Genomic DNA, 15,295 nt, shown 5'->3' on the forward strand with positions numbered 1-15,295 from the left:
GCCCACACCTAACCTAACTCGTTTCTGTGTATCCCTACCACTCTATAAATGTTACATACCATAAACCATATACCATAAAAGTGGCAGAGAAAATCAAAGCAGCTACTCTGAAGAAACATACCTATAGCTTGTTTCTAGATCAAAATGTTCATACGATCCTCTCTAGATCGAACCTCTGCACTGCTGTCCCATTTAGCGAGAATATAACTCAAATATACAGTGAAAAAAAGGCAACGAGACACAGAAGTCCATGACATTGGTGGCCTTAAATGTAAAGAAATACTTTTTTTTTACAAACTGTAACACTTAGGCGACATATGATACAAAGAAAATAATAACTATATTTAGTAGCAACAAAACATTGCAGCAACATGTGACATGTCACGTGATTTACGACCGTAACATCGTCACGTGGGTTGGAAACAATTGAGTCTCCAGTTCTCACGAATCGCGTAACTTTAGATCGAAAGGAACTCTCTTTTGACGTCAACGCCAGCAGCGCCATATGTCGCAAACAGGGGCGCAAAAGGATATGACGGTAGAGACATCTTGTAACCAGCTTCCCCTCTAAGTATATTGTCTCGTTTCTGAAAAGAAAAACAAAGTACTGTCGCATTTCCCCGACTAATGATTCTGAAGACGTCCCCCGAGACTTATTTGTATGCGCAAGCCCATTGCTTTCAAAGTAGATTTGCAGATTCTAAGAAATGCCTTCTTGTTTCATGTTCCCCATATTTTAACGGCATTAGAGTTTGAAATAGCTGATCTCACAGCCAACTACAACACTTCTAAATAAGTCAACGTTACTGTTAAGAAGTTGGTTGATTCTGATTTATTGTGAAGCAAAATCATCTCTTAACAATAATGTCACGTTTTAGCTTCAATTTATTACTTACTTACTTACTCGCTTTTAAGGAACCCGTAGGTTCATTGCCGCCCTCACATAAGCCCGCCATTGGTCCCTATCCTGAGCAAGATTAATCCAGTCTGTACCATCATATCCTACCTCCCTCAAATCCATTTTAATATTATCTTCCCATCTACGTCTCGGCCTCCCCAAAGGTCTTTTTCCCTCCGGGCTCCCAACTAACACTCTATATGCATTTCTGGATTCGCCCATACGTGCTACATGTCCTGCCCATCTCAAACTTCTGGATTTTATGTTCCTAATTATGTCAAGTGAAGTACACAATGCGTGCAGCTCTGTGTTGCGTAACGTTCTCCATTCTCCTGTAACTTCATCCCTCTTAGCCCCAAATATTTTCCTAAGAACCTTATTCTCAGACACCCTTAATCTCTGTTCCTCTCTCAAAGTAAGAGGCCAAGTTTCACAACCATGTAGAACAACCAGTAATATAACTGTTTTATAAATTCTAACTTTCAGATTTTTTGACAGAAGACTAGATGACAAAAGCTTCTCAACCGAATAATAACAGGCATTTCCGATATTTATTCTGCGTTTAATTTCCTCCCGAGTGTCATTTATACTTGTTACTGTTACTCCAAGATATTTGAATTTTTCCACCTCTTCGAAGGACAAATCTCCAATTTTTATAGTTCCAATTCGTACAATATTCTGGTCACGAGATATAATCATATACTTAGTCTTTTCGGGATTTACTTCCAACCCTATCGCTTTACTTGCTTCAACTAGAATTTCCGCGTTTTCCCTAATCGTTTGGAGGACCACCTCTTATCGGCTGTCCACGACTGCTTATTCAATATATTCGCAGCTACCCTCCATATCTGGAGGCCGTCTCCTCTATCCGCAACCTGAGGACGCGCCATGCCGTGGTGATAGGGACCCACAATGCATGGAGCTTCAATTTATTACTTTTTAAATTGAAAATATCAGAATGTCTTACTTAACTTACATAAGAAATTCGAAAATAACGAACACCATTAGTAATATGGTTAATATATCCGTACGTAAGGAAGAGAAATGTAACTTACTCCCAAAAATCGTATTAAAATACGCTAAGTTTATTGCTACATGATCTATCGCTGAGAAATGTTGCATTTTACTGATGTAACAAAAAGAAACAACTCCAAGCGTGTCTATATAACGCCGAATTCAAAATCTAAAATAGCTGATCTTGAACAGCAATTGCACTGCGTGAATACAGCCTCGGAATTCGATCCGCATACTTTGAGAGTGATTTTGACTTGGGACAGGTCATTCCCTTGAAGTACCTTCATTGTGGCCGTAAGGTATCTTCCTCCTTGATTAGGCATGCGGTGTCAACAGATGCTGAAGGTCTGGCAAGTCCAAGAGGTCGTCGGGGACAAATAGTATGCAGGAATCCGATGATATCACCAATCATGACCGCAGTGATGGTCACTTCCCAAATAATTTGATTACACAAAACACAGAACTTTTTTTAAAATCAATTCGACCCCACTAGTTTCCTTATACATGTAGCGAAGATTGAATTTAACGCTCAGTTAAACAGTTCCGAGAAGTTTATCTGCATAAAAGTAAGCTATGATTTCAGTCTCATGATTTAACCTAATGTTATGGCGAATTGAATTTGCACGAGCAAGACATTGTCCCTTTTTTCATAATTATGACGACGAAGATGATAAATTAATGACATAAGGTGACTTTGGGAGAAATTTTATGCTTATAAAAAGATACACGCGATCTCTCATTGTTTCAAGATCTCCTAATTAATGGTATAATTACGTGAGCTCTAAATCTATTGTTCATTTTTCTCACTCTGAGGTAGGCCTACACTGTTCCATTGAAACTAGTTAGGCCTAAGACATTTCTGAAGGGAAAAACAGTAAAAAAAAGGACATAGTCAACAACACCTTTTCAATCTCAATTTCGGAAAATGTTCGGGAAAAGTATATACAACTTTAAAAAAAGTAATTTTAATTTTAGAAATAGTAATATATAAAGTTCAGAAGATGTAACACTAATTTCAGGAAAAGTAAATTCAACTTCTGAAAAGATAAACCTAATTTCGGAAAGCTTTAATACTATTGAAATTATTTTTATTTTATTTTTATTTTGAATAATATTGTATTAAATTAGATGTAGTTGCACTAAATTAATACAAATTATAATGATCTCAAAAATTATTCTTGTTCCCACGTAAACGAATATTGTCAATAGACGTCGTTCATTGAATGGCTTTCTACCTATAATATTTCTGTTCTCTTGAGAAAATATGGAGAATCAATTTTATCTTAACATGCAGACTATATAGGCCTAATAAATTTATTTGCCATGTATTTATTCAAATTATGATTAAAGTTACTATATGTAAAAAACAAGAAAACTTTCAAATTCTCAATTGACTTCATTCTTTTCTGAGCTTAGTATGATTTCCGACATTGAATTTACATTTTCCGAAATTACTGTTGTTAGCTTTTCCGAAATTAAGTTTATTTTTTTCTGAATATGACTTAACAATTCGTGGAATTCAGGTTAGCTTCCGAAATTAAAATGAGTCTTTCCAAAACTGAGGTTGAAAAGATGTGGAATATATCACTAAACACTATAGAGCAGTGGTCGTCAGCACTCGCTGAAATGTGCAAAAGGTACGCGGTGCTGTCCCGTGTGCACTGTCGTGCAACAGGGACAGATAGAGAGCATACCCGCTAGCAGCTACGGAGTGCATCCTAGTGCACTGCGTTTTCCGCGGGTAAGAGAGACTAGCCCCAGCGTGCTCTGTGCTGATGACCCCTGCTATAGAGCATAGTTTTCTAAATCGTAAGGCCGAGTTTGGAATTGGGAATTGGTCGTCTGTGGGTAGCGCCATCTGTCGCAGCCAACGGCATTCCAACTCTATATTTCAGCGAATTCCATCCTACACGAGTGAGGATTAGAACGATTCTTCATAACTCAGTTCTTACCACCGAGGTTAATGCATTTCAAGTCGTTCTCGTAGATCATACGATCAAACTAAATACACATTCTTTCTTTGGTTGCAGATGCCCCAGACGGTGCCCTCAGCAGGCTTCAGTCCTCCCTGCGACTACACAAACTTCGCAGCAGACAGCTTCGATTTATCACTGCTGCCCTCTGACAGCGAGGTGCCGTACTCACCAACGAATCTCCAGCAGCTGATGTCCCTGTACTGTGACCCCACAGGCTCGCCTCCTCCCATGTTCCCAGAATTCCTGGACGACCTGCAGGTCCTCAAGACAATGAGTCAACAGAAACCCAACGCCCCCGACCAGCAGTTCCCGCCTTACCAACAGCAGCAGCAGCAACAGCAACACCAAGTCAAGGAAGAGCCCATGTACCTGCTCCACCAGGGCTACCCCGCACCCCCGTACACACAACCTTCATCCCCTGCCGGATCCACAGCGTCATCTTCATACACTAACAACCCTTCTCCATACCAACAGTGTCCCTCGCCCTCGTTGAGCCACCCCATGATCAAACACGAGCAGATTATAGACCTGCAGGAGATACTGCAGGAGTCTAGAATCCTCCAAGAGTCTCTGGGCAATGGGAGGACGTTGGAGCCAAAGAAAGAGCCGCAGAAGTTGACCGGCCAGGACTGTTCTGTAGTCACGAGCCTCACCGTGCCCACGCCAGTTGTCCCAGCTCTTTCTCCTATGGCGAGCACTTCCTCTTCCTCCAGTGTGATGCCACCACCAAGCCCCGCTGAGAGAAGCACCCCAGACAAGCCCAGCGCGGAGAGGAAGCCCGGAGACCACATTTTGCTCCGTGAGGTACTGAGGGACATGAGTTTCCAGAGGAAGTACAACCTGAAACCCTTCGACTTCGATGCACTTACCGCAACGGGATTCCTGGCAGGGACTGAAACCAGGGTCAAGACGGAGGTGGAGGAGGGAGCGTCGTGCAGCGTTGCTAAGGGCGAGGAGGGATCCACGCTCATGAGCATCGAACCCGTGCTGTCACTTGCCATCGAGCAAATAAGGGTGGACATCAATAACACGTGCAACGTGCTGGGCATCGCCTCTGGTGAGTACGCTATTCTTCATCTTGGGTGGAGGAAGCAAATGTTTGTGTTGCTAAACACGCATGCCTATCATTTTTACTCGGTTAGGAATGGTTGCCAGAACTAAAATTCACAGTTTTACATTTGATATTCAAGACCGTCATGGTGCCTCAGTCCTAGCGAACTGAGTTTATAAGCCAGGGGTCTATACAACACGGGGATTTTCTCCGCATCATACGATTCCCCTATGACATATTAACAATTTTCCATAACCATCCATTCGTTACGAGTGTAATGTACCCCCACCGCCTGTGGTGAACCCTGGATAGTCTCTGACGAACTAAGTGCTCTATGCCTCTCTGTACCAGCGACATCTATGAGACACGTTCGTAGATCCGAAACGAATAACAACTTAAGTGTCATGCCATTATCCCAGATCACATATAACAGATTGCTCAGCCTTATAGGCTTTGAAGGCAACTTTTATCAATTTCACTATGCTGCTATCTAGCTACTGCATAAGAAGTCACGTTATAATTCTCATTTTAATTGCATGAAGCAACTGTGCTTCCATCTAGCGGTCGTTCCCAATCGATGCACATATAAAAGCTAATTAAAAACAAATAATCGGAGAATAGTAACAGAATTAAACAAATATTAACAAACGTAGAGCTAAGGATTCGTAATATTTCCTCCGACGTAACTTTGAAATATGACATGAAAAGAAAATTTTAAATATAAGATAATGTCGACAACTGAAACAGCTCATACATTTTATTTTTCCACGCTCGCTTGTGGACAGCTGCGCTATGCACTGCCGCATCCGCTCTACTTTCGCGAGCGTGGAAAGATAAAATGTATGCAGTATATTTCTTATGATCACGTTTAGGATTCACACGTTTACATCACTAAATCAATACTAATACAAAGAAAAGTAGAAGTTAAAAGTTAAACACATGTTCTTCTTTTTCAATCCTAGAGTTAAGCATTTTGTTTTTACTTCTCTTCTTATTTAGATGAAACGTTTCCTAATCTTGCTAGGTATCTCCAAAAGAAGTCCAGCTACTAATCTTAGAAAGCGCGTTCGTTTTATGGAATTCGAATAAGATTTGCAAAATAAACTTCAGGTAAAATATGCGAGTACGGAAGAGAATGCAGAATCACCGCGGAGATCAAGGCATGCCTTGAGACACACCCAAGAGAAATTAGAGGTACGCAGTAAGAACAATGTTAAGACGTTAGGCTGGCTCGCGTAGCATGGACATACGCTAGTGGAGAAACAATTTGCTGGGAAAATTGCGAAGGCCACGCCCCTCCAGCTCGGCACTTCAGGGTCGACCGGCTCCGAGGATTAAAAAATGACAATAACGACAGGCCAGTAGGAGGGTTTCGCAAAACATATCGCAATATAATGATAGCAAACCAGAACAGTAAATCAATTCACTTGGTTAGCACGCCATTGTTGTGCTGTTCACCTTGGTTCGAGTGGTTTGAAAACTGAAATGTTCTCTGCAGGCGAACGATTTTATAGCCATGTACGTTGCCAAGAAAAAAAAAACTGATATCAAAAGATGTATTTTAGGTTGAATTCAGTACAAAATTTGCCAGTTTATTTAGCCGATATAAAACGCAGATGATCTGAGCTCTGCAGCAATATGAGTCTCATTTGATCTTCCTGGGGCCCTTTTCAGAAAAGTCATCATCATCATCATCCTTCACGAATTAGGCCTCTGTAGACCTGTTTCAGCCCCATCTAGCAGTCTTCTTAAAGGTCTTCCTGGTCGACGATGTCCTCTAGGTTTATATTGCATCATAATTTTTGGGATTCTTGAATTTTCCATTCTTCTTACATGATCTAGCCAATTGAATTTGTATCTGCTGATTTTTTCTTCTACTGACTCTACTTCTAATTGTTCTAAAATTTCTTCATTCCTTTTTCGGTCTGAAAGAGTATATCCTGCTGTCCTCCTGAAAAATTTCATTTCCGTTGCTTTGATTCTGTTCATGTCTTTTTTCTTTAATGACCAAATCTCGCTTCCGTATAAAGGGGAGGGTAATGCTAGTGTATTATATATTTTTATTCTTGTAGATTTTTGTACTAATTTAGCTTTTAATGTATTGTTTATTATTCCTAGAATTTGTGTAAATTTGGTAATTTTCTTGTTCACATCTTTTTCATTTTGATAAGATATTTCACAACCCAGATAATTGAAATTTTGCACTTGTTCGAGGCAATGGTTATTGTGTATTATCTTACTTCTGACTGGGTCTTGTCCTAAAAATGCCATTACTTTTGATTTTTGTGCTGAAATTTCCATCCCAAAATCTTTTAATATTTTATTTAATGTATACAATCCTCTTTGTAAATTATCCTCTGAATTGGAAATTATGACTTGATCATCGGCATAGAGTAAGGTATTTAATGTTAGAGCACTGGTTATTTTCAGAAAAGTATTAAGTAATATCAAGTTAAAAATGCAAATTTCTGTAAAGCATGAAGCTGTATTCTTTTGTTCCACAAAATAACATAGAATTCTTATATAATATTAGGAAAGTCTTTACCTATTATGAATTAATAGTACCAAGTGACGACACAACTAATATACAGTGTTGGTCACTGGGAACGGGTGGATTTTAAAATGGTTCTTAAGACCACAGTAATCCGAACAAAGTAAAATTGTTGAGAAAAACAAACTTCAAAGTATCAATTTAGTTACGCTGTTCACTTTTTGGAAATAAATTGAGTTAAATTTCCCCCATTACACAAGTTTTCCTCTTAAGTTACACTCTGCAATTCCACACACTAAATGTTTCTTTTTATATGCGTTCTTTAACCTTTTCTGTACAACGCGGATGATTCTGGACTTTAAATGGAGCCGTACACTCAGCTCCGGAGATCTTGCTGGCCAAATGATGTCCCCCAAGTCTTGAAGTCAGTCGACCAGGAAACATGGTTATAAAGGTAGTTAGTATAGCTTTCTGTTGAGGTAGATCTAAGAGCCATTGCGCCTTCTTGTTGAAGGAAAGGATTATCTATCCTGCCTTCTTGTTGAAGGCAAGGATTATCTATCCTAAGTCCGCACAGTTTTTCTAAGAGTCGCTCTCGGAATACTCAATGCCAGAGACTGCCTCACTGTTGAACGGGCCAGGCTTCTTGCCACGGCCATTCGCATTCGTTCAATGTTCTCGTGCGTTAAAAAGGAACGTGTAATGATGAATTAACATTGCCATGAACACGAAAATTGCCAACCCATTTTAAAATTGTATCCTGTTTGGGTACCCTACAATGTCTTGGATCTCAAAACTCAGTTATGAAATTTTTGTGTCTGCAAAATGCTCCCAGCTTTAAAATCGTCAACAGAAAGTGTCCGTTGATTTACTGAAAAATATATAATGGCTCATCAATGCATAACACATAAAATGAATTCGTAACTCTATTATATTCGTTAATTTGCGTTCACATTCACATTCCATAGCCTACTAAAATCCATCGGATGATAAGATAAATGCAAACAAGACGACGACTATGATTATCGAAAGAAAAATGAAGAAAGGAAATGCGCGAATTCGAAATGTGGCAGTAGAACAAGTGGAGTCCACACCTGCGGAGTAACGGTCAGCGCGTCTGGCCGCGAAACCAGGGGGCCCGGGTTCGAATCCCGGTCGGGGCAAGTTACCTGGTTGAGGTTTTTTCCGGGGTTTTCCCTCAACCCAATACGAACAAACGCTGGGTAACTTTCGGTGCTGGACCCCGGGCTCATTTCACAGGCATTATCACCTTCATTTCATTCAGACGCTAAATAACCTAGATGTTGATAAAGATTCGTAAAATAACCCAATAAAATAAAAAAAAAATAGAACAAGTGGACATCTTCAAATATTTGGGGTGCACTTTAGTAGTAACATAAGCTGCTATCATGAAATCAAAAGAAGATGGAAATGGTAAAGGACGCTTTCAATAGGAAAAGGAGAATTTTTTGCGAAACTTTGGAAAAGAAAAACTAAGAAAGAAACTAATGAAGTCCTTTGTGTGGAGTATGGCATTGTTTGGTGCAGAAACATGGCAATTACGACGTACTGAACAGAAGCAACAAAAAAGCATTTGAAATGTGGATATGGATAAAATAGAACATGTGAAAAGGACAGACAGATAGTATAAGAAATGGAGCTGTGCTAGAAAAGTGGCCGAAAAATGAATAATGCTGAAACTGATCAGGAAGAGAAAATGAAATTGGTTAGATCACTGGCTAATTGTAAGGAAAAACAGGATACTGAAGGATGCACTGGAATGGTGAATGGAAAAAAAAAGTTCACTGCAGATGATATACCTTATTTTATTTCATGGAGTGCAGTTTCATAGAAAGGACTTTGCCGACAGACCTTCTACTGCCCACTAGTAATTGGTTGTCATAAATAAATGTCTTCCTTACTGTGACGGAAATCTTGTCGTCTCCTGTTACTAACCAATCACAATCTTCGTTCAGAAGAATTGACAGGCTCCCGTCAAATCCACGTGGAGGCAGAGTTGCCGCATCTGTTCCGAAATCCAAGAATCCCGTCAGTCTCATTTCGAGGGTCACCAGGATTGTGGCAACTGTGCAATGTTGGGACGAGGGGACAGGATGGAATTGTCAGAGTTGTGCACTCCTTGAAATAAAATAAGGTATAGACAACATTAAGATAATATACGGATCATATGTGGAGACTCAGAGGAAAGCGTAAAATAGGAAAGATTGGGGAATGTTGAGTTTGCAGTGAAGAATCTGTCTGAGCGTTCATAATAATAATACAATAGAACATGTTGGAGAATGTAAATAACAGAACTTGATAGGCTAAACTGAGACATACAGTTGAACCCATGACTTAAAATGTGAATAAATGTAGATTGGAGAGAAGTGAAGGAAGAAATATAAACTGGTTCATGAAACGAGATAAAGTGACACTTTAAAGGAAAGCAAATAACAAAAACAAGCAAGGATTAGAAAGGCTAATGAAATGAAGCTTGCGACCTCTCTGTGAGAAGGGACAGTGCACCCATCCACATTCCACCACGCCCACTCCCATGTGACTTCCACATCAAACAGTCTGTTGGGTGTGCTGGCTGGACATGCAGTGGTCATCGCCGCCACCACCTGCAGATAGATTTTAACTCGCCGTTTTCCGGTAATCAGCTGAATAAAATCTTAAGTTGACCAATCGAAAATGATCATTTCCACTTCCGTTTTACTGTGACCTATTGGTTAGGGCTGAAATTTCGACGTGTTCATCAAAATTATCAATTTTCACTTTCATGTTTAAAAATACTCCAATATTTGAGCCGTTCAGAGCAAAAGGGGTGTAAGTCAAAAATGGGTAATGAGGGTTAAAGTAAACATTCTGTAAAATACAGCGCAAAGTAGCAATTAATATTCAATTTATTTAAACTATTAGTATGTAAATCCCGAAAAGACGAAGTATATGATTATGTCTCGTGACCAGAATATTGTACGAAATGGAAATATAAAAATTGGAGATTTATCCTTCGAAGAGGTGGAAAAATTCAAATACCTTGGAGCAACAGTAACAAATATAAATGACACTCGGGAGGAAATTAAACGCAGAATAAATATGGGAAATGCGTGTTATTATTCGGTTGAGAAGCTCTTATCATCATCATCCAGTCTGCTGTCCAAAAATCTGAAAGTTAGAATTTATAAAATAGTTATATTACCGGTTCTTCTGTATGGTTGTGAAACTTGGACTCTCACTCTGAGAGAGGAACATAGGTTAAGGGTGTTTGAGAATAAGGTGCTTAGGAAAATATTTGGGGCTAAGCGGGATGAAGCTACAGGAGAATGGAGAAAGTTACACAAAACAGAACTGCACGCATTGTATTCTTCACCTAACATAATTAGGAACTTAAAATCCAGACGTTTGAGATGGGCAGGGCATGTAGCACGTATGGGCGAATCCAGAAATGCATATAGAGTGTTAGTTGGGAGACCGGAGGGAAAAATACCTTTAGGGAGGCCGCGACATAGATGGGAGGATAATATTAAAATGAATTTGAGGGAGGTGGGATATGATGATAGAGACTGGATTAATCTTGCACAGGATAGGAACTGATGGCGGGCTTATGTGAGAACGGCAATGAACCTTCGGGTTCCTTAAAAGCCATTTGTAAGTAAGTAAGTAAGTAAGTCTGTGGATAGCACGAAGGACATATTAACTGCTACTTTGCGTTGTATTTTAAAGAATTTTTACTCTAAACCTCATTACCCAATTTTGACTTACACTACTTTTGCTCTGAACGGCTCATTATTTTCTTTCGTAAAATATCATCAACGTTGTCGTGCGGTCATTTTTAAAACACATGCTAGAGTAATATATAGTGCAAGGCTATTAAAAGTTAGTACATGGTGTCATGTTTGCATAATATTTTCTTGCTTTCCATTTCTTTTCTTACATTTTCATTTAAATAAATGCTTCTTGCAACACACATTTTGTAATATCACCTTTAAACTTTCAGAAAATGCTCATAACTGTATCAATAACTTAATTTCCTTTGAGTTTTAGTGGCATTTATAAATGTTAAAATGTTATGTTTTATTTAACGACGCTCGCAACTGCAGAGGTTACATCAGCGTCGCCGGATGTGCCGGAATTTTGTCCCGCAGGAGTTCTTTTACATGCCAGTAAATCTACTGACATGAGCCTGTCGCATTTAAGCACACTTAAATGCCATCGACCTGGCCCGGAATCGAACCCTCAACCTTGGGCATAGAAGGCCAGTGCTATACCAACTCGCCGACTAGGTCGACTGGCAATTATATATTGGTAAATTGTTTACATGTTAAAATTACAAAAAGAAACCAAAATGGTGAAATAAAAAATTTACAACTTAAAAAAAATACTATAGGCCCTAAATAAAGGGTGTCCAATAAGAATACCGGATTTAATAATATGAATAAATATAATAAAAACGTATATAGGAACAGATAACAGTGCTAACCCAACAAGAAGACGGAAGAGTCCACTGCAAGAAGAGGGAATGTCGAATGTATTGCATTTTGCAGGAAATGCTATTTAAACTTTGATATTCCCACTCTCTGTGTGGTGTACCAATTCTTCAACACGATGTAGATCTGGAACTATCATCGTTCTTGCAGTGCAACAATAGTACATTATGCAACGAGCCTATAATGAAGGTAATTAAGAAGTGAGTATGGATATTTATGAAACTCGCTTTGCGCTCGTTTCATAATTTTCATACGAGCTTCTTAATTACCATTATAGGCGAGTTTCATACGACTTTTTATGCTCGACCATATTTCTAACTTGATATTATTAATTTTATTGTATCTGACCTGGAGCAATGTGCCGTATGTTGTAAGATGTGCTCAGACGCGAAAGTATTGATTTTTTCCGAGGAACAGATGTCCACATTGACCTTGCTAGGCCATAAGAATCTACAGAGATAACATTGAAATTAAATTAGACATTGAAAAACGAGATGACAAATTGAATTTATTTGAATATTATTTACAATTAACGCTAATTATTATAGTAACAGAACATAACCTTCTGCGACAGTATTGGATTTCCAGCCTCCGTGACTTTTTGCTAATTCTCTTTCGATTGCATATCCGAGAATAATCGATACTTGCGGTTTTATAACGGTAGAAAGCTGACCTGTCATTGGCTGAACAGTTGTAACCTGAGTCGTCATTGGCTGAAAGACCTGACCTTTAATGAGTAGGTGTACTTTAATGACATGCATTAAAAGGTCTGCTACCAGGTGTATAATTACTACATTTCGGCATGGTCGAGCATAAAGTATATTATATTCTACTCCCTTTGATCTATAGTACTGAACCTTCATTCCATTTTCACAAATTTACGACATTCTCCATTTTTGCAGTGGACTATTCACATTATAGGGACATTGCGTCACTGTCTTTTTGTTGATTTGGCGGCACTGTTAAGGCCTACCTGTTTTTGTTGCATTTATTCACATTATTAAATTGGGCGTTCTTCTTAGGACACTCTTTATGTTAAACACACAGATCAATTCTCAACTGCCCAAATTTCAGTTCAAGGAATGGATCGCAAAGAGCATTATTTATGTGAGAAAGAAAAATAATAAAATAATTTAATAAATGAAAACCAGTTTCACCTGTGAAATTCAAATTTGGTATGATAGCAGATGTTAACTGTGTGAATATATAATGATTTGAAAAAAAAAATGTTTAAAAAATAAATAAGTTGAAAATTTCAGTCCTAACCCTTCCTTGGAAAATATTTTCTAAACTTAATACATCAAACGGGCCACAATGGAACTAGATTTCTTTTGTATTTAGATCTCCATAGTCAAGGTCATCTCTTTACCACCACTTTCACCGCCATCATTATCTTCATCGATCAAGACCATCATCATAATATCTCCATTGTTCATTCAAAATCCTTTCCTATCACAAAGAACAGTGAATGAACGGACTCCGGTTCGAATCCCGGTGACATAATCGTATTTGTAATGAACAAATCCAAAGTTTCTGAAGGGTTTTTCTCGGGATTCTCTTATTTTGTCATCACCATTACAATATCATTACCCCAAACGGTGCCGGCGTATTTTGACTGGCGTACAGGTGACATCAGCCTGAGAAGTAGGCCTATATATGTTTTAGAAGTGGGGTGGAGAGCATTAGGACTCGGCAGAACTGTAAAGACTTGCAAACTGAACCGTAAAGACTTGCAAACTGAACCGTAAAGACTTGCAAACTGAACCGTAAAGACTTGCAAACTGAACCGTAAAGACTTGCAAACTGAACCGACAGTTAGCACCTCACACCTGAAACATGATATCTACAAGAGAGTGACTGTTGGGATTTCAAACATCGCTCCTACGATAGGAGCGGTAAGGCACAATACGCCCACTACATATAGGCGTGCACCTCCTCCGTAACAGACATAAAAAATTTAATGAAACTCTCAATTACGCGTATCCTGACAGATTTCTTGTGGTTTTCCTCGTCCCTTCAAAGAAAACACGCCATAATATCATGGATCATGACAACCTCCTTCCGATGTTTTTTTTTTTTTTTTCGTATTAATAATCCTACAACATATCACTTTTCTTGAGTGATATTACAACTGAAAGCGCCACTAGATAAAAAAAGTTAATCAAAGAATGTATTTTACTTGAATATAATATGTGTATGGGATTATTCCAAAGTCGGCACTCTCTTGAATTCACTGAAACATTGTTAGAAACAAGGTTTACTTAAAAATAAAAGAACAAAAATAAAAGAACAGATATCATTCACAAAACAGTGATATCTAATGCCATGAAACTTAAATGCTATGGCGACGTTTATTTGTAAATGTAACAAATAAAAGCTATTCTGAATTAGTCTTCTGTAAATTATTTCATTTTTTTTTTTCGAAGATTTATTCCTGAAAAGAAACTGCTGTTATGAATGCAACAGAGAATTCCTCGACGATCTTAATAGATCTAGTACTTGAGTGTGGGTCCCTTAATATAATGTTCATTCTGGAAGATTTTTGGGAAATTTCAATAGGCCGGTTCCTTGGCAGGCAAAAGAGTTCTGGCAACTAAAAATTCGTACAGCACTATATATATAGTCTGAGGTGGTTTTGCAGTAAGTTAATCAAATCAGTCTGGAACTCACCAACATTTGTTTATCACACGGTGCAAAGGACAGTAGTCTGTGTTTGATAGAACCAGAGGGGGAAAAAAATTATATATATTCATATTTATAAGCGGAAATCCTGCAAACAATACTACCCATTACCCTTAAGCCAATAAATGAAGATCTTATCAAAAAAATTGTATTATATAATAATGATGCCGATTACCAATTAACATTGTTTTCAAAGTTTCGATTTGGAATAAATTAAAACAGAAAAATATTCTTAATTTAATTATAATACCTTCTAAGATTCTAACAAGTATGTTTGTTTCACTATCTTCTCTTACACCGAAAAATAAAACCCTTAGTCTTTCATGTTGAGAGATTTATTAAAGAATATATTGACAACTGGCTATAATTAAAAAAAATATTGTCATAGTAAGCTACTGGGAGGATTACGTATAGATACGTCCATGAAAAATATCTAAATCAGCTATTAAGATGATGGAACAGGCAGTTACTTAATCCTTGGTTTGTCAACAGACTTCTCTAATTTCAGAAAACATTTGTATTCTTAAGTATTTCAATCTATCTACGATAAAAATCTTGCTTAGTATTACCTATTTAAAGCAAACACGTACACCACAATTTCATACCACTAACTAGACGAAATTTTCTCTTTGCAAAAGCAGGCACTGCAACTTTTAATGTTCCGATACTGTTACTACCTCAAAATAAAAAATA

General features: G+C 38.2%; 1 protein-coding gene across 3 annotated transcripts in view; it reads left to right on the plus strand.

The window, feature by feature from the left end:
* Ets98B (DNA-binding protein Ets98B) overlaps nucleotides 1-15,295 on the plus strand; it is a 159,357-nt gene that overhangs the window by 117,952 nt on the left and 26,110 nt on the right. For all 3 annotated transcript variants that reach the window (XM_069819286.1, XM_069819288.1, XM_069819287.1), the window contains exon 2: nucleotides 3,943-4,945. In XM_069819286.1, the coding sequence (XP_069675387.1) occupies nucleotides 3,943-4,945 (1,003 nt within the window). The remainder of the gene's footprint in view (nucleotides 1-3,942; nucleotides 4,946-15,295) is intronic.

The sequence above is a fragment of the Periplaneta americana genome, chromosome 2 (genome assembly GCF_040183065.1).
Source record: "Periplaneta americana isolate PAMFEO1 chromosome 2, P.americana_PAMFEO1_priV1, whole genome shotgun sequence".
Taxonomy (NCBI): domain Eukaryota; kingdom Metazoa; phylum Arthropoda; class Insecta; order Blattodea; family Blattidae; genus Periplaneta; species Periplaneta americana.